At 38.0% G+C, this 26,014-nt stretch overlaps 1 protein-coding gene and 1 pseudogene across 1 annotated transcript; both read right to left on the bottom strand.

Annotated features, from left to right (window-relative positions):
- Positions 1–4,340: 4,340 nt before the first annotated feature.
- On the bottom strand, positions 4,341–5,289 carry LOC103127764 (olfactory receptor 2W1-like; annotated as a pseudogene).
- Positions 5,290–24,176: 18,887 nt separating this feature from the next.
- On the bottom strand, positions 24,177–25,124 carry LOC103127766 (olfactory receptor 2W1-like). The gene has a single exon (XM_007538644.2). It carries the CDS (start codon positions 25,122–25,124, stop codon positions 24,177–24,179), a length of 948 nt encoding a protein of 315 aa, XP_007538706.2.
- Positions 25,125–26,014: the final 890 nt, after the last annotated feature.

Here is a 26,014-nt window from a genome sequence, read left to right as displayed (position 1 = left end):
AGCCCCCGGCTCCCCACCTGTGGTGAAGCAGGTCTGCAGGTGTCTATCTTTCTCTTCCCCTTTTTGTCTTTCCCCTCCTCTCTCCTATCCAACAATGACAACAATAATAACTACAACAATAAAGCAACAATGACAACAAAAGGGAATAAATAAATATTAAAAAAAAGAAATATGCAGTATAGTGCTACTAACTACAATCACGCTAGACTTAAGTGTGAATGGCAGTACGATTATTTTATTGCTATTGTCATCACTGGGGCTTTACTGCTTCAAAGCCGACTTTTTCAGATAGACGGAGTTAGAAACAGGGAGAGACAACAAAGCACAGAAACTTCTTTCAGTGGGGGCCAGATTGGAACTTGTGTCAAGTGTATGACAAAGCAAACACACTATCCAAGTGAGCTATCCTGCTGTCTTACCAATGATTTATTTATTTTTAATCCAATGCGTGCCTTTTGAATCTCTGCACAATTGCCCACCCTGCATATTTTGCCTTTGGCTCCCACCTATCTGTTCTCTGGCCTATGAACTCTGATGACTCTGAAAAAGAATTTACATAAATCTGAGTTCACAGGGCATTTACATTTCTCTACAAGACTTATTACTTATTAGCATAATGTTCTCAAAATCCTATATTTTTAATTTGTTAATGGGTGATAATAACCCATTGTGATGTATGGCACATTTTCCTTGTTCATTCTCTGTAAACAATTAGGTAGTTTCTACATCTTATGTATTGTAAGTATTGATATAATAAAATGGGACTGAAGATATATAATTGAATTAGAGGTCTTTTTTCTTTCTTTCTTTCTTTCTTTCTTTCTTTCTTTCTTTCTTTCTGTCTTCCTTTCTTTCCTTCCTTCCTTATTTCTTTACTTCTTTATTTCTTCCTTTCTTTCTTTTCAAGAGTCTCATGCTCTACCAACTGAGCTAGCCAGGCTGGTCTTTTTTTCTTTTTAACAAGAGCACTGATCAGCTCTGACTTATGCTGGTGCGGGGGGTTGGGGCTTTCTTTTTCTTTTTTTTAAATTTTTTAAATTTTATTTATTTACTTTCCCTTTTGTTGCCCTTGTTGTTTTTATTGTTGTCGTTGTTAGATAGGATAGAGAGAAATGGAGAGAGAAGGGGAAGACAGAGAGGGGGAGAGAAAGATAGACACCTACAGACTTGCTTCACCTCCTGTGAATCGACTCCCCTGCAGGTGGGGAGCTGGGGGCTCCAACCCGGATCCTTTTGCCCGTCCTTGCGCTTCACACCACGTGCGCTTAACCTGGTGCGCTTAACCTGCTGCGCTACTGCCCAACTCTGGGGTTTTCTTTTTCTTCACATAAATCCCAAGACATGAAATTGTTGGATTATATGGTGCTTCCATTTTTCAGTTTTGGAGGAACCTCCATACTGTTCTCCATAGTGGCTGCACCCAATTTATAGTCCCACTAACAGGGCACAGGTGTCCCCATTTCTCCACATAAATGTAAAATTTAATTATTTCTTATCTCTGATACTAGGTATTGTGACAGATGTGAAGTGGTATTTAATTTTAATTTATATCCCCTTGGTGACTGTTGATTTAGAGAATTTTTTCACCTATCTATTTGCAATATGCTTATCTTCTTTTTTTAAAAAAATATTTATAAAATAAAAAATATCGACAAGACCATAGGATAAGAGGGGTACAATGTCACAAAATTCCCACCACCAGAGTTTTGCATCCCATCCCGTCCCTTGAAAGCTTTCCTATTCTTTGTCTCTCTGGGAGCATGGACCCAGAGTCATTATGGGGCGCAGAAGGTGAAAGGTCTGGCTTCTGTAATTGCTTCTCTGCAGAACATGGGTGTTGGCAGTATGTCCATATTCTTCTTTTTTTAAAAAGAATTTAAAAAATCTTTATTTGATAGTGAAGTGGTGAAGTAGTGCTGCAGGTGTCTCTCTTTCTCCCTCTCTATCATCTCCTTCTCTCTCAATTTCTAGTCGTCTCTATCCAATAAATAAATAAATAAATAAATAAAATAAAAAATTTTAGATTGGGTTGTTCTTAATTATGTGAGTTCTTTAGATATTGTGAATAATCATTCAGTGTATTATTGCCTTTCATTTTTTTCTTTGAAAGTTTATTTATTAATGAGAGAAGGAGAAAGAACAAAAGCATTAGTCTGACACCTGTGGTTCTGGAGATCAAACTTGGGACCTTAGATCTGAAGAATCCAAGGTTTTATCTATTGCACCACCTCCCAGACTATTGTTGTCTTTCATTTGGTAATGATTTTCTGCTGAGTCACCTCTACAGAGATGCTGTAGATGTTTTATTTCTTTGCAGATCTCTTGGAGTTTTATCAGTAGTGACTGTTCACATTCATATTTTGTCAAAAGACAGTGGTGATGTGGGGGGGAGAGGGAGTGATTTCATATTTGAGTAGATGAATCAGAAGTCAAAAACATCTTTTCCCTGGCATTGTGTGATAGAAACCAGGACAGGATAAATAATTTATATATTTTTTAAATTTTTTATTTTTTAATTCATATTATTTTTACATTGTGACTCTGTGCATGGTAATACTTTAATGAGGAGGTAGAATAAGTATGAAAACAATCACTACAAAGACTCCTTTGATAGTTCTAATTAAATGGAAGGAAGTGTTATTTCTCACAAAACTGAGTAATTGTAGTATAAAAAGATACATTAGACAGAATGCCATGTGAAATCTTAGCTGAATACCTTGTCTATATGTCTATTACTATACTTAGCACATCTCATAATTGTATATTTATAGTTTTTGAATAATCTTGACATGTTTTGAATTTTATTATATATATATGTATTTTTTTTCCCCACTGCTCAGGTCTAATTCATGGTGGTACAAGGGACTGAACCTGGGACTTTGGAGCCTCATGCATTAGAGTCTCTGCAAAACCAATATGCTATCTACCCCTGCTCTGTGTTTTGAATTTTATTAATGCGTCTAAATCTATTTCCTTGTAATTCTGTAACTCCAACCTATTTATAAAGTCAGCACTTAATGCAATTCTTGGTACATGATAAATCTTCAGGAAATATAAAACAAAACCAAAAAAGCATAGGCATCTTTAGTTTGTCTACCCACCATGAATAATAGTCCATAATCTCATTTGTATTAAGGAAGAATGATTTATTAAAGCAATGTACAACATGGAAGGATGGACACTATGTCCCAGATAATACTCTTCATGCTGTCATTTTTGTCTCATTTAAAAGGATTTTGATTGGCTGGTGTTATGAATCAAACTGCCAACGCCCATGTCCAATAGAGAAGCAACTACTACCTTCTGCACCCCAAAAAGAATATTGGTCCCTATCCCCAGAAGGGGAGAAATGTTAGGGGAGGATGACTAGAGGGCTCTGAAACCAACTTCCATCAGGACCCAGAGAGAGAGAAGTTGAAAAAAGGAAAGGCCTTCAGAAGTGTAGGTGTGACTTAAAAAGGAAGAGAATTCAGGACCACAGAAAAAAGGGACAAAAATATAGATAGATAGACAGACAGACAGTTATAGAAACAATAGTCAATCCATGTCTGTGACCTTGCGAGAACCACTACATGTAACCACATTTTCCCTTTTGTGCTCACATTCTCCCATAACCCAATAAAATAATAAAAGGTCCCTTTCTCCTATGTTTCTGGTGGTCGGAACAGTGTAAAATTGTACCCTTGTTATTTATTTTTTCAAAATATTTATTTTATTTATTTATTCCCTTTTGTTGCCCTTGTTATTTTATTGTTGTAGTCGTTGTTGGATAGGACAGAGAAAAATGGAGAGAGGGAGGGGAAGACAGAGAGGAGGAGAGAAAGATAGACACCTGCAGGCCTGCTTCACGGCCTGTGAAGGGACTCCCCTGCAGGTGGGGAGCCGGGGTTCGAACCAGGATCCTTATGCCGGTCCTTGTGCTTTGCACCACCTGCGCTTAGCCTGCTGCACTACAGCCCGACTCCCCCCTTGTTATTTTGTAACTTTGTAAATCACTAATAAAAAACAGAAGAAATAAAATAAAAGGCTCCTGATTGCATCAGGCCTGTTTCTAAGGTCAAATGGTGAGGTTAAGTGTTTATCCAGATGGTGTTGAGGATACTACATGTTGTCCAGTTGAACTGCAAGTTCAAATGCAAGTTTTTGGGTTGAGCAGTCAGAGTTCCAAGTTGAGGTGCAAATCAGTATTTCCTTAAGAGATAATTGATCTTCTCCTAAAGTATTTTAATCTTTTATTGCTCTGTTACAAATATCCTTGAATAAAACAATTGATTTATCTTCTGTTGGTAAAGATCCACATTATTTATTTAACTTTCTACACTGATTGTTTTTCCATTAATTCATGATATTGCTGACCAATTTTTTTACACACAGTATTTTCTTTATTGCACTCTTTACATCTTTATTTCTTAAAGTATAGATCAGTGGGTTAAGACTAGGTGTTACTATTGTGTAAAAGAGTGTAAGGAACTTTCCCTCATCTAGGGAGGTGCCATTATTCTGTGGCTTCATGTACATATAAATGACTGTCCCATAAAACAGAGTTACTACTGTGAGGTGAGAGCCACAAGTATTGAGGATCTTGCGCCATCTTCCTGCTGACTTGATCCTCATGACAGCTTGAGTGATGACTCCGTATGAGATGAGAATGAGTGAGAGAGGTACTAGAAGAAACACCACTCCAAGAGTAAAGACAACAATCTCAAGTACTTTTGAATAGACACAAGCCATTTTGATCAATGCTGGCATCTCACAGAAAAAGTTGTCCACCTCTCGGTGCCCACATCTTGGTAGTTTCAAAATTAAAGAGCAAACAGTTAAGGCACCAGCAAGACCACTTAACCAGGTGGTCAGCACCATCTTCTGGCAGAGCTGAGGGTGCATGATGACTGTGTAGTGAAGAGGTTGGCAGACAGCAGCATAGCGGTCATAGGCCATCACAGCCAGGAGGAGACATTCTGTGGCTCCCAAGTCAAGGGCAAAGAAGAATTGCAGCACACAGCCTCCATAAGTAATGGACTTTTTGGGACCCCAAAGATTCACCAACATCTGGGGTACAATGCTAGTTGTATAACAGAGGTCCAAAAAGGACAAATTGGATAAGAAGAAATACATGGGAGTATGGAGGTGAGTGTCTAGATAGGACACAAGAATGATAGTTGTGTTTCCTACTAGAGTCACAAGGAAGAAGATGCAGACAACCCCAGAGATGATGTGCTCTAGTTGAGGCCAATTAGAAAACCCCAGAAGAATGAAGTCTGTTGTTGAACTTTCATTGCTTGTTTCCATTGTTTCTTTCGAAAGGCTAGAAGACAATATCAAAGTGACATAAATACTCTTGTGTTGTATGCTTTACATTGGGTTGTCCTAGCTCTCCCCCGCCAAGAGAATTGGATCAGTCCTGTTAGTTTCGCGGGCCGCTTGGCCCCGCCCCAAGGAACCCCGAGAGAGTTCCAGAGTTGCAGAGTTCAAGAGTAAGAGAGAGTGCTTGGCGCCACCGCGGGGGGGGAAAGAGGCAGCAGAGTTCTGTTTGGTGATTAGTTTGGTTTAGTTTATGAATCGTTGTTCCTGAATAAAGAAATACAGCTTCCGTGCCCAGCCGTTGTCTCCGCGTCTCTGTTACCCACCCGTGAAGCTAGCCTGGCTAGCAGGAGCCGCTGAATTTTAACAACACTCTTGGTTTTAGGTAGGACTAAGACTCTCTAAAGATTAGTCTGGGTATATAAAACTCATGTACTTGCATACTTCCTCCCATCTGTAGTCCTTGTCTTTGTATGTTATATATGTAGAGTGCTCAAATCTTCTTAGCATTTATTTATATCCAGATTTTGAAAAACAATATGTTAAATCCAATCACACTGTATTGGGAGTCTCTGAAAACTTGCTATGATATGCCATTGATGGCTTGGTATATTTTAATTGTATAACTAATCCATTATTGTGATGGAATTCTCAGGTTGAGATATATTTTGAGGAGTCATTTCTCCTTTCAACTATATCATACATATTATATGATCATAGCAAAGGTTTTCTTATAAAAGGAGGTAAATATCTGCAAGAAGGATATTTCAGAGCCCCTAGTTTTTGTAGAAGTTTGGATAAATTTAGATTTATGTAATTGGCTAGTTTTGTTTATTCCTCAGTGGACTCAATTAAAGCAAATCCAAAGGTTCATTCATCATTTTTCTGAAAGCCATCTGAGATTAAAATATTCCCAAAGAACACTTTTTTTTTTTTTAACATGAGCATTGTTCAGCTCTGGTTTATGGTGGTGTCGGGGATTGAGCCTAGGACTTTGGAGCCTCAGGCATGAGAGTCTCTTTGCATAATCATTATGCTATCTACTCCTGCCTGAACATTTTGTTAATATAGAGAAATGCGGGAGAATATGGGCTGAGGCCAAATAAAGAATATATTGCTACCTTTCAAAGAATGACATTAGAATATTAAAGCCCACCTGCTCTATATTCATTAACTGAGAAAGAATGTCAAAAGTACCCTTCTGAAAATGGAAATTCTCCAGTCAAAAGTACAAAACTCAAGTACTTTGTTAATTTGAAAATCCCTAAGTCTTACAGATCTTCTCAACTATATTATTATATTGGTGGAAACACATCTTCACTCAGTAACACTTCAAGTGTACATTAAGCATTTTCTTTTTCTTTTTTTTTTACACCAAGCATTTTCTATGTGGTGGGCATGTGTGCACTGAGGACTTATTTTGACTTGTTAATAAGAAGAGACTTAATAAGTAAATGAATAAGTTGAATGTTGATTTACCTTGTTCATGAATTGAAAACAGAGTTCTTGCATTATTGAATGTGATATTCAAAATTACTATAAAGACCCTATTCAAAAGTAAAAAAAAAAAAAGAAGAGGTAAAAAATGAAATGTCATGGTAATTTTTGGATGAGACATGCCCTTAATTAGCAGAAACACTTTCAATATTTACTTTCAAACATTTAGAACTATTTACTATTCATAGTCAAAACCATTATTATTGTCAACCTTCTTCCCCTGTATTCTTTCTTCTGTTAAGCATTGTAGATGTATTTGTTCTTGCATCAACTTCAGTTTTTACTGCTGAATGTTCTGTTTATTTGCATGTGCTGGTTTGACCACAAAATCTCTATTGTTTGCATATATAGAAGTTATATGTTTATTCTTATACCTTTCATGATTCTTGCAGAATCTAAGTGGTTTTAGTGATTATTTGCAAAAATCAAAAATTGATATAGTTTCCTTGGTTACTACAGAGATATTAAGAGCATTTGTTCTAGCATCTTTTCACCTGACAACTCCACACAGTTAGCAATCTTGATGATTCAAACAATAGGCGGTCCCTTATGCCAGGTTTGTTATATGCTAATAAAGATAATGATAATTCCTTCTTCAAAGGAAGGGTACAAAGGTTAATATTGTAGAGACCCAAAGTGGATGGGGCTGGAAGTGATTATACTAACAGAAATAAGTAAAGAGGTGAAAAACAACTAGTGGAGAGTTTGACTCACCTTTTTTTTTTTTTTTTTAATTTTTAACTTTTTTTCTTGCCTCCAGGGTTATCGCTGGACTTCTACTGCTCCCAGAGGCCATTTTGCCCATTTTTGTTGCCCTTGTTATTATTGTCATTGTTGCTGTTGGTTAGGACAGAAAGAAATTGAGAGAGGAGGGGATGACAGAGATGGGGAGAAAAAGATAAATACTTGCAGACCTGTTTTACTTCTTGTGAAGCGACCCCCATGCAGGTGGGGAGCTGGGGGCTCGAACCTGGATATTTACTCCAGTCCTTGCGCATGTGCGCTTAATCAGCTGCACTACTACTGCACATCCCTGAGAGTTTTATTCATTTGTGGAATATTGATAACCAAAGCAAGGGAACTTACAAAGAATATAGCAACCAAACTATCTTTTAGCTTTTGTGAAAACGGTGGTGGTTGTGGAGGGAGGGCACAGGGGAACTACGGTGATGGACTGGGGTGAATTGCACACACATTATAGGTGTGAAACTATGCTCCTAATTTTTAAAAAGTTATTTATTTACCACCAGAGCTTCTACGGGGGGCTGGCGATTATACTACAGCTCCTAGTAGTCATTTTATCTTTTTAAGTTAGAACAGAGAGAAATAGAGATGGAGGAGAGTAAAGGAGAAAGAGATACCTGCAGTAGTTCTCTAAGGCTTGAGAAGCTTCTGCCTCGACAGGAGGGAACTAGGGGCTTGAACCTAGACTCTCACACATGGTGGCATGAGCATTCTACATAGTGTGCCACTGCCTAGGCCCCACCCCTGAAATTTTATACTTTGATGTCAATTCCACACGTAGAGCAAAGGAGCTGCTCTGTGTATGTCACTCACGACAGAAGCCCTTGAAATTTTATACTTTGTATACCAGATGATTACTCAATATTAATAAAAATTTAAAAATAATTGTGAAAGCACTTGGTATTGTGCTTGACTTGTTATTAATTAGAATATTAAAAGCTACTAACTACAGTAGAAACTCAAGAATTACTGATATGTCCATAATTAACATAAGCACATCAAAACATAAAAAAGCTACTAGAAGACATAAAATGAGAAATGGTTATCAACACAATAACAGTAATGGACTTTAAACTTCACTTATGCTACTTGGGAGGTGGTTAAGCAGGTGTGGCACTGATTCCCCAAGAATGAGGTCCCTCCTATCTTCAGTCCTGCTACTTCAGTCCTGTACTACTCTCTGTTTCTCTCTCTCTGCCTTTCTCAGTGTGTACCTTTTTCTCTCTCTGTGTCCCTATATATTTATATTGTGAAATAAAAATTAAAAAATGGTAACATCAATATAGTGATCATTCAGACAGAGAGTTAACAAGAAAACAAGTTATTTTTTAAATATAAATAGGTTATGTTCTAATATGAAGAAACAAAGATGTGACATATTATTCAAGTTAAACATTTGTTCTTTTTTATTTTATTTTATCAGTTTCTCTTTTTTATTTTTTAATTTTTTTAAATAATTTATTTCTTTATTGGGGAATTAATGTCTTACATTCAACAGTAAATACAATAGTTTGTACATGCATAACATTCCCCAGATTCCCATTTAACAATACAACCCCCACTATGTCATTCATCATCTTTCATGGACCTGTATTCTCCCCACCCACCCACCCACCCCAGAGTCTTTTACTTTGGTGTAATACTCCAATTCCATTTCAGGTTCGACTTGTGTTTTCTTTTCTAATCTTGTTTTTCAACTTCGGCCTGAGAGTGAGATCATCCCATATTCATCCTTCTGTTTCTGACTTATTTCACTCAACATGATTTTTCAAGGTCCATCCAAGATCTGCTGAAAACGGTGAAGTCACGATTTTTTACAGCTGAGTAGTATTCCATTGTGTATATATACCATTACTTGCTCAGCCACTCATCTGTTGTTGGACACCTGGGTTGCTTCCAGGTTTTGGCTATTACAAATTGTGCTGCCAAGAACATATGTGTACACAGATCTTTTTGGATGGATGTGTTGGGTTCCTTAGGATATATCCCCAGGAGGGGAATTGCAGGGTCATAGGGTAGGTCTATTTCTAGCCTTCTCAGAGTTCTCCAGACTATTCTCCACAGAGGTTGGACCAATTGACATTCCCACCAGCAGTGCAGGAGGGTTCCTTTGACCCCACACCTTCTCCAGCATTTGCTGCTGTTACCTTTTCTGATGTATAACATTCTTACAGGAGTGGAGTGATATCTCATTGTTGTCTTGATTTGCATTTCTCTGACAATCAGAGACTTGGCGCATTTTTTCATGTGTTTCTCGGCCTTTTGGATCTCTTCTGTGGTGAATATTCTGTCCAAGTCCTCCCCCCATTTTTGGATGGGGTTATTTGTTGTCTTGTTGTTGAGTCTGGCTCAACAACAAGCTCTTTATATATGTTGGTTATTAAACTCTTGTCTGATGTATGGTATGTAAAGATCTTCTCCCATTATGTGAGGGGTCTCTTGGTTTGGATAGTGGTTTCTGTTGCTGTGAAGAAGCTTTTTAATTTGATGTAGTCCCATAGGTTTATACTTGCCTTAGTCTTCCTTGTAATTGGATTCGTTTCATTGAAAATGTTTTTAAAATTTATGCGGAAAAAAGTTCTGCCAATATTTTCCTCTAAGTATCTGATAGTTTCTGGTCTAACATCCAAGTCCTTGATCCACTTGGAATTTACTTTTGTATTCGGTGAAATACAGTGATTCAGTTTCATTCTTCTGCATGTTTCAACCCATTGTTTCCAACACCATTTGTTGAAGAGACTCTGCTTTCCCCATGTAATAGTCTGGGCCCCTTTGTCAAAGATTAGATGTCCATAAGTGTGGGGCCTCATTTCTGGGCTCTCAATTCTATTCCACTGGTCAGTGTGTCTGTTCATGTTCCAGTACCAAGCAGTTTTGATGACAATGGCCCTATAATACAGTTTGAGATCTGGGAGTGTGATGCCTTCGGTTCTGTTCTTTTTTCTCAAGATTGTTTTGGCAATTCTAGGTCTTTTCTGGTTCCAGATAAACATTTGTAGCATTTGTTCTATTCTCCTAAAAAATGTGCTTGGGATCTTGATGGGGATAGCATTAAATTTGTAGATGGCTCTGGGTAATATATTCATTTTGATGATGTTAATTCTTCCAACCCATGAACATGGAATATCTTTCCACTTCTTTGTGTCTTTTTCAATTTCTTTGAGTAGTGACTCATACTTTTCAGTATACAAGTCTTTCACTTCTTTGGTTAGGTTTACTCCTAGATATGTTATTGTTTTTGTTGCTATAGAAAAAGGAATTGATTTCTGGATTTCAATTTCTTCTAACTTAGTGTTTGTATAAGTAATGCCACTGACTTTTGAATGTTAATTTTATAGCCTGACACCTTACTGTATTGCCTGATGATTTCCAAAAGCTTCTTGCTGGATTCCTTAGGTTTTTCCATGTATACTATCATGTCATCTGCAAATAAGGAGAGTTTGACTTCTTCTCTTCCAATCTGTATGCCTTTAATTCCTTGCTCCTGCCTGATTGCTATGGCAAGAACTTCCAACACTATGTTGAATAGTAATGGTGATAGTGGGCAGCCCTGTCTAGTACCTGATCTGAGTGGAAATGCTTCCAGTTTTTCACCATTGAGTATGATGTTGGCTATAGGTTTGCTATATATAGACTCCACTATCTTCAGGAATTTTACATCTATTCCCATTTTTTGTAGTGTTTTGATCATAAAGGGATGTTGTATTTTGTCAAAGGCTTTCTCTACATCTATTGATATGACCATGTGGTTTTTGGTCTTGCTTTTGTTGATGTGGTGGATCACATTGATTGATTTACATATATTAAACCAATGCATGCCTGGGATAAACCCCACTTGGTCATGATGAGCAATCTTTTTGATATACTGCTGTATCCGGTTGGCTAGAATTTTGTTCAATATTTTCGCATCTATGTTCATCAGAGATATTGGTCTGTAGTTTTCTTTTTTGGTTGTGTCCCTGTCTGCTTTTGGTATCAGGGTGATGTTGGCTTCATAGAAGCTGGCAGGGAGTATTCCAGTGTCTTCAATCTTCTGGAAGACTTTTAAAAGTAGAGGTATTAGTTCTTCTTTGAAGGTTTTGTAGAATTCATTTGTTAAACCATCTGGTCCAGGACTTTTATTTTTGGGAAGATTTTTGATAACTGTTTCAATTTCATTAGCTGTCATGAGCCTGTTCATGTTATCCACTTCCTCTTTACTTAGTTTTGGAAGTTGGTAGGTATCTAGGAAATCATTCATTTCTTCCAGGTTCTCTAACTTGGTGGCATATAGTTGTTCATAGAAGCCTCGCATGATATGTTGAATTTCTGCAGTGTCTGTTGTGATATCTCCTTTTTCATTTACTATCCAATTTATTTGGGTCTTCTCCCTTTTTTGTTTTGTGAGTTTGGCTAAAGGTTTGTCGATTTTGTTTACTCTTTCGAAGAACCAACATTTACTTTCATTGATCTTTTGTATGGTTTTCCTATTCTCAATGTTATTTATTTCTGCCCTAACTTTAGTGATTTCTGGCCTTCTGGTTGCTTTAGGATTCCTTTGTTGTTCTTCTTCTAGGTCTTTAAGATGTGCAATCAGGCCGTTTATTTGTGCCTTTTCTTGTTTCCTAATGTGTGCTTGTATAGCTATGAACTTCCCTCTTAGGACTGCTTTAGCTGTGTCCCAAATATTTTGATAGCTTGTGTCTTCATTTTCATTGAACTCTCGAAACATTTTGATTTCTTCCTTGATTTCCTCTTTGACCCAGAAGTTGTTAAGAAGTGTACTGTTGAGCTTCCACATTTTGGCACTGTTACTAATCTTTTGTTGATTGTTAAGTGTTAGTTTAATTCCACTGTGGTCTGAGAATATGTTTGGGATGAAATCAGTGCTCTTGAATTTGCTGATGCTGTCTTTGTGGCCTAACATATGGTCTATCCTTGAGAATGATCCATGTGGATTTGAGTAAAATGTGTATTCCAGTTTCTTGGGATGAATGACTCTGAAAATGTCCAATAGTTCTAGTTTATCTATCTCTTCATTTAGCTCCCTTATGTCTTTACTGATTTTCTTCCTGGATGATCTGTCAAGTTGAGAGAGTGGGGTGTTGATGTCCCCTACTATGATTGTGTTACTGTTAATATATTGCTGTAGCTCTTTCAGTAGAAGTTTGATGTATTTAGATGGCTTCTCATTGGGTGCATAGATATTAATAATTGTTAAGTCCTCTTGATTGACTGATCCTCTGAGCATTAAGTAGTGTCCATTCCTATCTTTTTTAATCTTATCAATTTAAAGTCTATCATGTCAGATATGAGAATAGCTGTTCATGCTCTTTTTTGTGGGCCATTGGCTTGTATGATAGTTTTCCATCCTTTCACTTTAAGTCTGTGTTTGTCTTGTTGCGTTAGGTGAGTTTCCTGTAGGCAACATATTGTTGGGTTGTGTTTTCTGATCCATCTTCCTACTCTGTGTCTTTTAATAGGTGAATTCAGGCCATTGACATTTATTGATATCAAAGATTGAAGATATTTTAACGCCATTCTTGTAGAGTTTTAGAGTGTTTTGATATATGTCCTATTTGTGGTGGTCTGGTTGTTTATAGGAGACCTTTCTGAACTTCTTTCAGGGCAGGCTTGGTGATGGTTGCTTCCTTCAACTGTTGCTTGTCTGAGAAGGTTTTGATGCCTCCATCTAGTCTGAATGACAGTCTAGCAGGATATAGTATTCTTGGCTGAAAGCCTTTCTCATTGAGCACTCGATAGATATCTTGCCATTCTCTTCTGGTCTGTAGTGTTTGTATGGAGAAGTCTGCTGCTAATCTTATGGGTTTTCCTTTGTAGGTGACTCTGTTTTCTCTTGCAGCCTTGAGGATCCTTTCTTTATCCTTATTCCTTTCCATTCTAAGTATGACATGTCTTGGTGTCTTTAGGTGTGGGTTAATTCTGTTTGGGACCCTCTGGGCTTCTTGAATCTTTATGTCTTTGGTGTTGTCTAGACTACAGAAATTTTCAGCTATTATGGCCTGGAGAAATGCTTTCTTCTTCTCCTTCTCTTTCTTCCTCTGGTAAGCCAATAGTGTGTATATTGTTTCTTTTGAAGTCATCCCATAGGACTCTGTTGTTGTTTTCAGCATCTCTTAATCTCTTTTTGAGATCTCATAGTTCTTTTTTAGTTGTCTCTAATTCATCCTCAATCTTGCTAATTCTGTCTTCAGCCTCATAGATTCTATTCTCTCTACCCTCTACTGCTTTCTGGAGTTCATCTATTTTGTTGCCCTGCTCTGATACTGTTTTAGCTTGTTCAGCTAGTTGCCTTCTTAGCTCAGAGATTTCAGCTTTCAGCTCTCTAATAACCATGAGATAATTAGAATTTTCTTCCATATTCTCATTTGTTGGTCCTGCATTTCTGATTACAATTTTTTCAAATTCTTTACTCACTCCTGTTATTTCCTTAGCTAATGTTTGGATGTTGAACTCGTTGTTTTGTGCTTCACCCTCTGGAGGACTTTTAGCTGGACTCTTGTCCTGGTTCGAGTCTCCAATATTTTTTCTTGTTGTTTTAACCATTTTATATAGTATGTTATGAGTTCCCTTTATCAGTACTTTTCAAATTATTGATCACTATTGCCTGGATTGACTTGTGTCTAAGTAAGTTAATTAAAGGGTTCACAGTGTTGGAAGTTAACAGTTGTTTCAATCCCTGAGTTGGAGCTCAGTGGTGTAAAAGCCTCTTTTTTTTTCTTCCCTGTAGGCTATGGGAGCCTGAGGGCTTTTAAACTATCAATAGGCTTCTTAGCTTAATCACTGACTCCAGACCAAGAGATAAAGCAGGGTGTGGCAGAGATAATCCAGTGGTTATGCAAAGAGACTTTCACAGCCCCTCAGCTATGCCACTGAGGTATAGGTCTTCTCCTGAGTTTCCTGGTTAGATCTCTGTCCCCTGGTGTCCCTCCCTGTTGCTGCTCCAGATTCTGAGGGTAGTAGCAATGGAGACTCAGAGTTGCACTTGGTGAGTCTCTGGGGAGTCCTCTCCTCCCTTCAGCTGTCCCCTTGTTGGTGGAGCAGACTGGAGATGGTGTCTCCACTGATAAACTGTTGAACTGTTAGCAGTCACTTAATCTCTCCTTAGGCCCTTCTCTCCTCTCTGTCACCAGCCACGCGTGTTTGTACTCACGGGTGATTTACTGGGTTCCTGTGGTCATTCTAGTCCTGTCTTGTTTCAGTCTGGGTGGTCTCCTTTGGTATTCCTAGTTGATCCGGGAGAGGAGAGGAGAGGAGAGAAAGCGATCTGCTGCTCGTAGCTCTGCCTCTCTGTTCTTTTTTTTTCCCTTAGGATTTATAATAATTCTCCCTCACAGTACTAGAGTATTAAAGAAAAAGTGATTCTGCACAAGCATAAATTGTCCAAAGGTTCCTAGTATTTTTAGTTATTTCTGAAAATTTAACATACTAAGATACCATACATAGTAGTATCTAGTGGTCAATAGAATTATAGCTCCGGTTATTTATTTATTTATTTATAAAATGGAAACACTAACAAGACCATCGGTTACGAGGGGTACAATTCCCACCATCAGAGCTCCATGTCCCATCCCTTCCCCTGATAGCTTTCCTATTCTTTATCATCCCTCTGGGAGTATGGGCCCAAGGTCATAGTGGGATGCAGAAGGTGGAAGGTCTGGCTTCTGTAATTGCTTCCCCGCTGAACACGGGCATAGCTCTGGTCTTTTATCTGTATTCTGAATCTGAATCTTCTCAGCTCTTTTTTTTTTCTTTCTTACTTTTTTTTTTTTTTTTTTTTTGAATGGTGACGATGGTCCTCATGCTGTGCCTTCATTGTTCCATCAACATTGGCTGCAACAAGTAGTGTATATCATTCTACTGCTTTGGAAGAATCTCTAATGACCTTGTATTAGCTTTCAGTTTTAGATGGTACTCAATGATACATAAGTGAACTCTTATAGCTCTTATTATGTTATTTGCATCAATTGCTGAGAAATAGGCACTGTTTTAAATACTTTATATCTTTTCTATTTCTCTTTCAATGAACATTGTAGGCTACACAGATGTATCTAGTCCATATCTTCAAATTCAATGATTTTTCTCTTTGGTCATCTCCACTTTATTTACTTAGCACATACAGTGATACTCGTGTTTGCTATTGTATTTTCATGTATGTTGTATAATTTCCACTGAGGTTTTTTTTTTGGGGGGGGGCTAGGAACAAAGTCTGACAGGAAATTCCCTAGTGGGACCCATAGACTAGGTCTCAGGTCTGGGAAGACAGTGAGACTTCTGCTCTTAATTCTTACTGTGCGTGCTTTTCAGTGATACTCTCGTTCATCAATATTTTCTGGTAGAGCAGGAGAGGAAACAAGTTCTAAACTGACACATTAATTGGATATAGTAGAAACAGAACATTTGTCCCAAGTGAATATATATAATCTTTTCTATATATTTTCCAGGAATATATATAGTAGGGTCTTTTCAAGAATAGTGGCTGGGAGTCGGGCGATAGCACAGCGGGTTAAGAGCATGTGGCACAAAGCGCAAGGACTGGCAGAAGGATCCCAGTTCAAACCCCTGGCTGCCCATTTCACAGGCGGTGAAGTAGGTCTGCAGGTGTCTTTCTCTCCCCCTCTGTCTTCCTCTCCTCTCTCCATTTCTCTCTGTCCTATCCAACAATGACGACATCATCAACAACAATAACTACAACAATAAAACAACAAGGGCAACAAAAGGGAATAAATAAATAAATAAATAAATAAAAAGAATAGTGGCTGAGCAAGTATGAGCAATATATGTGGTATATATACACAATGAAATACTACTCAGCTATTAAAAATGGTGCTTTCACCATTTTCAGCCCATCTTGGATGGAACCTGAAGAAATTATGTTAAGTGAAATAAGTTAGAAACAGAAGGATGAATATGGGATGATCTTACAGGCAGAAGTTGAAAAATAAGATCAGAAGATAAAACACCAAGCAGAACTTGGACTGGAGTTGGTGTATTGCACCAAAGTAAAAGACTCTGGGGAAGGGGGTGGGGAGAGTTCAGGTCCTGGAACAGGATGGCAGAGGACGTAGTGAGGGTTGTATTGTGTGGAAAATTGAGAAATATTATGCATGTACAAACTATTATATTTACTGTCGACTGTAAAACATTAATCCTCCAATAAAGAAAAAGAAGAATGAAACCTGTTGAAACTCATAAGTCTATCAGTTTATGAAGACTCAGATTATACCAGATATATCTTATGATCATGATTACATGGAACTGCAAATCAATAATGAAGAGAAAGTTGAATGTGTTGATACCAGACTACAAGTTCCTAAGCAAGGTGGTGGTGTCATGCGTGAAGTACTGGGCTTTTTGGGGGTCAGGTGGTAGCACAGCTGGCTAAGCAAACATGGCGCAAAGCGCAAGGACCGGCTTAAGGATCCTAGTTCCAGCCCCACGACTCCCCACTTGTAGGAGGGTCTCTTCAGGTGTCTTTCTCTTCCTTTCTCTGTCTTCCCTTCCCCTCTCTATTTCTCTCTGCTCTATCCAACAACAACGACATCAGTAACAACAACAGTAATAACTACAACAATGAAACAAGGGTAACAAAAGGGGAAAAGTAGCCTCTAGGAGCAGTGGACTTGTGGGGCAGGCACTGAGCCCCAGCAATAACCTGGAGGAAAAAAAAATAGTACTGGGCTCTCAAGCATGTGATCTTGAGTTCAGTCTCCAGCATTACAAGTACAGTAGTGATTTTAATTAAGAGAAAGAAATATTTTTCACTTTCTTTCTTTTCTTTCTCCCTTCCTTCTTTTCTTCCTCCTTTCCTTTCTCCTTTCCTTCCTTCCTTCCATCTTCCTTCTCCTTTCCTCCCTCCCTTCCATTTTCCTTCCTTCCTCCCTTCCTTCATAGAGTGACAGAAATAATTGAAAGGGCAGGGGGATAGAGAGGGAAACAGACACCTGAGCAATGTTCCATCATTTGTGAGGCTTCCTCCTTGTAGGTGGGGACCAGGAGCTTGAACCCAGGTCCCTGAGCATGGAAATGTATGTCATCTATGAGAAACAACAATGCTGGTTCCCCCACCCCCTACCCCTGAAAAAAAGCTTTAAAAATGTGAATAACTTAAAATTGTGTGTGTGTGTGTATTTTTTTTTTTTTTTATCAGAGCACTGCTCAGCTCTGGTTTATGGTGGCCTGAGAGATTGAACCTGGGATTTTGGAGCCTCAGTCATGAGAGTCTCTTTGTATAACTATCATACTATTTAGCCCCGCCCATTTATTTGTTTGTTTTGTTTATTTATTTCCTTTTTGTTGTCCTTGTTGTTTTTATTGTTGTGGTTATTATTGTTGTTATTGATGCCGTCGTTGTTGGATAGGACAGAGAGAAATGCAGAGAGGAGGGGAAGACAGAGAGGGGGAGAGAAAGATAGACACCTGCAGACCTGCTCACATGCGCTTAACCCGCTGCGCTACTGCCAGACTCATTTATTTGTTTGTTTGTTTGTTTATTTATTTATTTATTTTTTAATGAGAGAGATACAGACAGAAGGAGAGAAAGAGACCAGAGCATTTTTCAGCTCTGTCTTATGGTGGTTCTGGGAATCAGTACTGGGATCTCAGAACCACAGACATGTAAGACTTTTTGATAACCTTATGCTATCTCCCAAGTGCCAGCCCTCCCCACTCCTTAAAACATAAATTGGACTGGGGAGATAGCATATTGATTGTGCGAATGATTTTCAAGCCTGCAGTTCCCAGGTTCCAAGTTCAGTACCCAGTACCGCTGTATGTAAATCAGAGCTGAGCAGTACACTGACAAACAAAACAAAATAGAACAACAAAAGCCAAAACCACAACAGTAAACAAACATATATCATTCCTTCATGTTCTCAATAAAAACTTCGGACTAACTGAAACTTTGGTGTGTTTTTGATTTCCCTCCTATATGTACTTTCTTGTAGCTGTTTCTATTCTACTCCCACCCATACTGACTTTTATTATTTATGAGAATCATGTAGATTTTCATTCCCAGTGCCACCCTCTCTACCAACTTTCCTCCTTCCCTTCCTTGTTCCTTCCATCTTATTTACTTCCTTTTTTTTTTTTTTTTTTGAAGATTTCTTTTATTTATTCCATTAGGTAGAGATAAAGGCAAAGAAAGAAAAGAAAAAGAGACCAGAGTGACCCTGTGGCATATGTTGCTAGGATTGAATCTGAGACCTCATACTCCAGTCCAAAGCTTCACCACTGCACTAACTCTTCAAGTTTTATTATGTTATCTTAATAAATATTTTACCTTCTCTTACTCCACAAATGAGCTAATATCTCTATTCTTAAAAAAAAAAAAGGCTAATTAGGGGAGGCAGACATAGTGTCCTATTTTTCCTTGTGTGTTGTCCAAATTTGAGCCTAGGCCCCACTGTGTTGAAGGAAGATTTGTGCAGTGTTTTATTTCCCTCTCCCTATTTGTGGAAAAACACAAAGAACAATGGTTATTTAATCTAACACAATAAACATTCAGTGCAATCACATTGTTTATCATAACTGTAGTGACCTCTTTCACATATAGAAAGAGGTGGGAGAGGTGTCACAACCTTTATGCAAAAAGACTGTCATGCCTGAGGCTCTAAGGTCCCAGGTTCAATTCCCCCACAACACTATAAGCTAGAGCTGAGCAATGCTCTGGGGGGAAGAGGGGGAAAAGTGATAATATCTACTAGGGAATATAAAAACACCAGATAATCAAAATAAGCCCAAGGAATAAAGAACAACAACAACAAAAAGGGCATTGCTATACTTCTTGATTTCTTTTATTTCTTTTTAAAGGTTTATTTATTTAATTAATTAATTTATTTTCCTTTTTGTTGCCCTTGTTGTTTATTGTTGTTGTTATTGCTGTTGTTGTTGGATAGGACAGAGAGAAATTGAGAGAGGAGGGGAAGACAGAGAGGGGGAGAGAAAGAGACACCTGCAGACCTGCTTCACCACCTGTGAAGTGAACCCCCAGCAGGTGGGGAGTCGGGGGCTCAAACTAGGATCCTTAAGCCAGTCCTTGCGCTTAGCACCATGTGCACTTAACCCACTGTGCCACTGCCCAGCTCTCTATTTCTTGATTTCTGTCTATATTGAAAAAAGATAGTAATAAGAAGCATGATAGTGGAATGAAGTTAGAAACACAGTTCCATCACATAGAATTGAGAGCCCAGAAATAAATCCACACAGACATGCATAATTAAGTTATATCAAAGGAACCCAAGGATAAAATGGAGTAAGGAAAGTGCCTTCAGTAAAAGGTGCTATGTGAACTGCACTGAGGGAGGAAACCCATCTCTTTCATAACAAACACAAAAAATTAACTTATAATAGGCTAGAGAATAGATTTTAAGACTGGAAATGAAAAATACATAAAAGAGTAGGTTACAAAGTCTTCAACACTGTTTTTAGTATATTTATAATAGCAAGGTGAACAAAAAGGACATCATTAAATTAATGTAGAATGAAAGAGTTATTAAAATGAAAAGGTGGGACCAGGGAGACGTCATAATGGTTATACAAAGTGCTTTTATACTTGGGGTTCTGAAGTGCCTATTCAAACCCTGGCATCACTGTAAGCCTGAGTTGAGCATTGCCTGGTTTAAAACAAAAGATTATATATGGGAGTCGGGCGGTAGCGCAGCGGGTTAAGCGCAGGTGGCACTAAGCACAAGGACCAGTGGAAGGATCTCGGTTCGAGCCCCCGGCTCCCCACCTGCAGGGGAGTCGCTTCACAGGTGGTGAAGTGGCTCTGCAGGTGTCTGTCTTTCTCTCCCCCTCTGTCTTCCCCTCCTCTCTCCATTTCTCTCTGTCCTATCCAACAACAATGACATCAATAATAATTACAACAACAAAAACAACAAGGGCAACAAAATAAATAAATTAATTAATTGATCAAAAAAAAGAAAAAAAAAGATTATATATATAAGATGATGTATGTCTTTGCTGCCTGGCAGGTGGTTCAGTGGCTAGAGCTTTAGCTTTTAAAATGTATAAAGAGCTAAAAATTGGATCTTTTAAAATAAATTTTCAAGCAAGAGGCATATTGCTGTAAATATTCAAAGTCAGGGAAGAAAAAGGCAATATAAAAATATGTTAGTTCCTGGAATTACATATAATGAAGTGGCTAGCCTCTCTCTTAAAATCAATCAATCCAAATCTAATATAATAATTAAAAAAATCAAGACAGTTAAGAACCTAGCTTTTATGGTCAGAGAACCATAATTTCCTTCCTTCCTTCCTTCCTTCCTTCCTTCCTTCCTTCCTTCCTTCCTTCCTTTCTTTCTCTCTTTCTTTTTTCTTTTCTTTTCTTTTTCTTTTTTGAGTATAACTAATCAATTACCTCACAGTTTGAACTTGAGCAAGTTAAGTAACTCTCTAAGTATTAGTTACTACCTTTGTAAAGCAGTTGTTCTAATAGAATCTGTTTTGTAGAGTAGTTATCAGAATGAAAAAATAATGTTAAGTGTAAAATATTTACTACAATGTGGAGCAAAGAAAGCATTCAAAAACGTTAATACTCACTATTAACTCTTGCTGAAATTTAGTATAACCCTAATTCCCAAGTGGACATTAGTATACTGGTGTTAGGCCTCACACACCTTTCCCATCTTCCCTTTCCTGTTTTCTTAAATTACACATTTTAAAATTTATAAATTAATTAATTTGTTAAATTATGATAGAGACATAAAGATACGGGAAGGAGAAGAAAGAGAGAGAGAGAGAGAGAGAGAGAGACACCTGCAGGACCACTCTACTTCTAGTGAAGTTTCCCCTTTACAGTTTAGGGCTGGGGGTTTGAATCCAGCCCCTTTCACTTGGTAACTGTAACTTGTGCACATCCCTTTCATGTGAAACAGAGGCTTTCGCTGAGGCCTATTTTTTCCCCACCATATAAGACAAATGTATCTGAATTTATTTAAGTTGTCATCAGGAGGAACTCACAGTTGCCAGGATTTCATGGAGTCTACATGTAGTCTTTTCCCTTGAAGATGATCCACCACTTCATTGACAGTTCAGAAAAACTCTTCTTCATGGCATCGCCTCTCAGAAGTATTGGGCTATCCTACCACCAGTTTCCTATGCTAACAAGCGATCACATTTGCTTTTGAAAGCAACAGCTGACTCAGACTCAATAGAAACATGTTGATAAGAAATGTGGGTGATGGAGCAACACTAAGTGTGGACTGGTGGAAGAGTTGAGAAATAAGTTTTTGTTAAATATATTTTCTATAGGGTATTTGTAGTTGTTTGGTGTGTGCTCTGTTTACAGGACTGTGAAGAGGGAAGTATTTACAACACCAAGGGCTACTGTTCTGATGTGATTCAGACCTGAGGGACTGATATTCCACAGAGGTGATTAAGAAATCTATGACTGTGATCAGAAGGTTATCCAAAAGCCAATTTTATGAGAAGTTCCCTTAGGAGATTTTTCTCCTTTCTTTTATGCAATTTAATTTCAGGAATGAATTTATTTATTTACTGTATACAATTTAGGATTGAAGGTAGAACAATAATACAAATCATACATATTTATAAGTTAGCACATTTAATTAAGTTTGTTCAACAGGTAAGATAACAAACAAATTGGAGGAAAACACTTTCCTTGTTTTGTAGAGGCAGGAAAATAAGTAGCCAGCAGCATAAAATCATGGGATAATTATAGTTCTTCAATGATGAGTCACACTGTGGTTATTCTGTTTTTGAGGAATGAGTAATATCATAAACACCGTTGAAGTTCCTATTTAGTTGGAGAACTGGAAACTTACAAACAACTTAGCTTACCTATATAGCTCAACAAAACCTACAAGATTCCCAGGAAATCACAATCCTGATTTTTCTGTTCATCACATTTTTGCCTTAGAATGTAATTTATGGGAGTCGGGTGGTAGCGCAGTGGGTTAAGCGTAGGTGGCACAAAGTGCAAGGACTGGCATAAGGATCCTGGTTCCAGCGCTCCCCACCTGCGGGGGAGGGGGGGTCGTTTCACAAGCGGTGAAGAGGTCTGTGGGTGTCTATCTTTCTCTCCCCCTCTCTGTCTTCCCCTCCTCTCTCCATTTCTCTCTGTCCTATCCAACATCAACAACAACAATAATAACTACAACAATAAAACAATAAGGGCAACAAAAGGGAATAAATAAATATTAAAAAAGAACATAATTTATATGTGGACACACTCACATGAACATTGAAATAGATTAGGTATGCTTGAACCTTTACAAAGAGTATTGTATTTATTATATTAACATATTATATTTGCTTTGAGGATTTTGTATTCATTTTGTTATTAATTATTTAATGTTCTATACACATAAGAAAGTGTGTATGCCTACACTCCACTTACATCCTTTGCTTATAATGTCCAGTATGTCAATATGTTACAACAGTTTTGCCACTTGCAATTTTATGATAATAGTTTTTGGCTCATATGACAATATTAAGTTATGTTGAACATTTTTTGATAAATCTCTTGAGAACTTATTTGTAATAATATCTTCAGGGTATAGATTGAGAAGAGGAATTGCAGGATTATTGTTAGATTAAGATATTTATTATGGAATAAGTGAAAACTTATATTAACAAGTCATTTTATTACAAAATGGCTACAATTTATCCTACCTTTGGTGTGTATTAATTCTTCAGTTGATCTATTCAATACATATCCCAACACCTGTTCTCACAGAATAGCTAACTGCTATTTTAGTTTCCATTCCCTAATAAGTGATGATTAGAACTTATTTAATGGGGGCTGGGTGGTGGTGGACCCAACTGATTTCACACTTTACCATGTTTGAAGATTCTGTTTAAGCCCCAGCTCCCCCCTTGTAGGAGGGGATCTTCGTGAATGGTACAGTAAATATAGCAGGTTTCTCTCTGTCTCTCTCCCTCTCTGCCTCCCTCTTCCACCTAGATTCTGTAGGTTCATGATTAGTCAACAACTTGTTTGGCTTTATATGTTAACTCGTCTTTCAGCCACCAGGTTCCAGATGATACCATGATGCCAGCTGGACTTCCCTGGACAGATGACCCCACTAATGTGTCCTGGAGCCCCACTTCCCAAGAGCCCAGCCTCACTAGGGAAAGAGAGAGACGGGCTGGGAGTATGGATCGACCTGTCAACACTCATGTTCAGCGGGGAAGCAATTACAGAAGCCAGACCTTCCACCTTCTGCATCCCATAATGACCCTGGGCCCATACTCCTAGAGGGTTAAAGAATAAGAAAGATATCAGGGGAGAGGATGGGATATAGTGTTCTGATAGTGGGAATTGTGTAGAGTTGTACCCCTCTTATCCGCTGTTTTTTGTCAGTGTTTCTTTTTTATAAATAAAAATAAAAAATAAACAACAAAAAAAGAAGTGTTCCTTGAATTAATGAATCATCTTTTATTGGTTATGAGACAACGAGAAAGGGAGACATAGAAATAGAGAGGCGAAACAAAAGGATACTTAATTACCTATGGAACTTCACTTTGTCTTTGTTGGTCTTCTGTGGTGTTAGGGATTTGACTCAGGACCTCAGCAATGCAAAACAGGTGCTCTACTAGTAGGCCACTTCCCAGATACTGGGACATATACTTTAGCTCTCTGTGTTCTTATTCACGACTTTCCACCTTACTCATGACTTTCCTGTCCATTTTTTAATACATAGTATTCTCTTTATTGCACTCTTCACATCTTTGTTTCTTAAAGTATAGATCAGAGGGTTAAGACTGGGTGTAATGATTGTGTAAAAGAGTGTAAGAAATTTCTCCTCATCCAGGGAAGTGCTATTATTTTGTGGTTTCATGTACATATAAATGGTTGTTCCATAAAATAGAGTTACTACTGTGAGGTGAGAACCACATGTATTAAGGATCTTGTGCCATCTTCCTGCTGACTTGATTCTCATGACAGCTTGAGTGATGACTCCATATGAGATGAGAATGAGTGACAGAGGTACTAGAAGAAGGATCACTCCAAGAGTAAATACAACAACCTCAAGTATTTTTGAATAGACACAAGCCATTTTGATCAATGCTGGCATCTCACAGAAAAAGTTGTCCACTTCCCGTTGCCCACATCTTGGCAACTTCATAGTCAGGGAACAAAGAAGTAAGGCACTTCCTAGACCACCTATCCAGGAGGTCAGCACCATCTTCTGGCAGAGCTGAGGGTGCATGATGACTGTGTAGTGAAGAGGTTGGCAGACAGCAGCATAGCGGTCATAGGCCATCACAGCCAAGAGGAGACATTCTGTGGCTCCCAAGTCAAGGGCAAAGAAGAATTGCAGCACACAGCCTCCATAAGTAATGGACTTTTTAGGGCCCCAAAGATTCATCAACATCTGGGGCACAATGCTAGTTGTATAGCAGAGGTCCAAAAAGGACAAATTGGATAAGAAGAAATACATGGGAGTATGGAGGTGAGTGTCTAGATAGGACACAAGAATGATGGTTGTGTTTCCTACTAGAGTCACAAGGTAGAAGATGAAGACAACCCCAGAGATGATGTGCTCTAGTTGGGGCCAATTAGAAAACCCCAGAAGAATGAAGTCTGTTGTTGAACTTTCATTGCTTGTTTCCATTGCTTCTTTCGAAAGGCTAGAAGACAATATCAAAGGAACATAAATACTCTTGGTTTTAGGTAGGACTAAGACACTCTGAGATTAGTCTGGCTATACAAAACTCATGTATTTTCATAATTCTCTGATCTGTAGCCCCTGTCTTTGTATGTTACTCATGTTGAGTGATCAAATTATCTTAGCATTTAATTATATCCAGAGATTGTTCAACATCATGTCAAATTCAGTCACTCTGTATTGGGAGTCTCTGAAAAGCTTGCTATGATGGCTTGGTATATTTTAATTAGAGAACTTATCCACTATTGTGAATGAATTTTTTAAAAAGTATTTATTTATTTTCATTTTTTTTTGCCTTTGTTTTTTTAAACTCTTTAAAAATATATATATTTTTTGTGAATGAGAAAGGAGGAGAGAAAGAACCAGACACCTCTCTGGTACATGTGCTGCGGGGCGTTGAACTCAGGACCTCATGCTTGAGTGTCCAATGCTTTGTCCACTGTGCCACCTTCTGGACCACTTAAATGCTTTAAAATTTTAAAAAATATATTTTCTTTATTAATGAGAAAGGAGGAGAGAGAGAAAGAACTGCACATCATTCTGGTACATGTGCTGCTGGGGGTTGAACTCAGGACCTCATGCTTGAGAGTCTAATGCTTTATCCACTGTACCACCTCCTGGACCACTGTGAATCAATTTTAAGGGTGAGATAAATTTTGAGGAATTGTTACTCCTCTGCACTACATCATATGTATTACATGATTATGGCAAATGCTTTGTTATAAAAGGTTGCAAAAAGTGAAATGACATGGCATATTTTTGGGTGAGACCTAACATTAATTAGTAGAAATACTTTCTTATTCACCTCCAAATATTTAGAACCAATCATTATTCGT

Source organism: Erinaceus europaeus, chromosome 4 (assembly GCF_950295315.1).
Source record: "Erinaceus europaeus chromosome 4, mEriEur2.1, whole genome shotgun sequence".
NCBI lineage: Eukaryota > Metazoa > Chordata > Mammalia > Eulipotyphla > Erinaceidae > Erinaceus > Erinaceus europaeus.
Note: the sequence above shows the minus strand (reverse complement) of the source record. Positions and strands in the feature narration are given on the sequence as shown.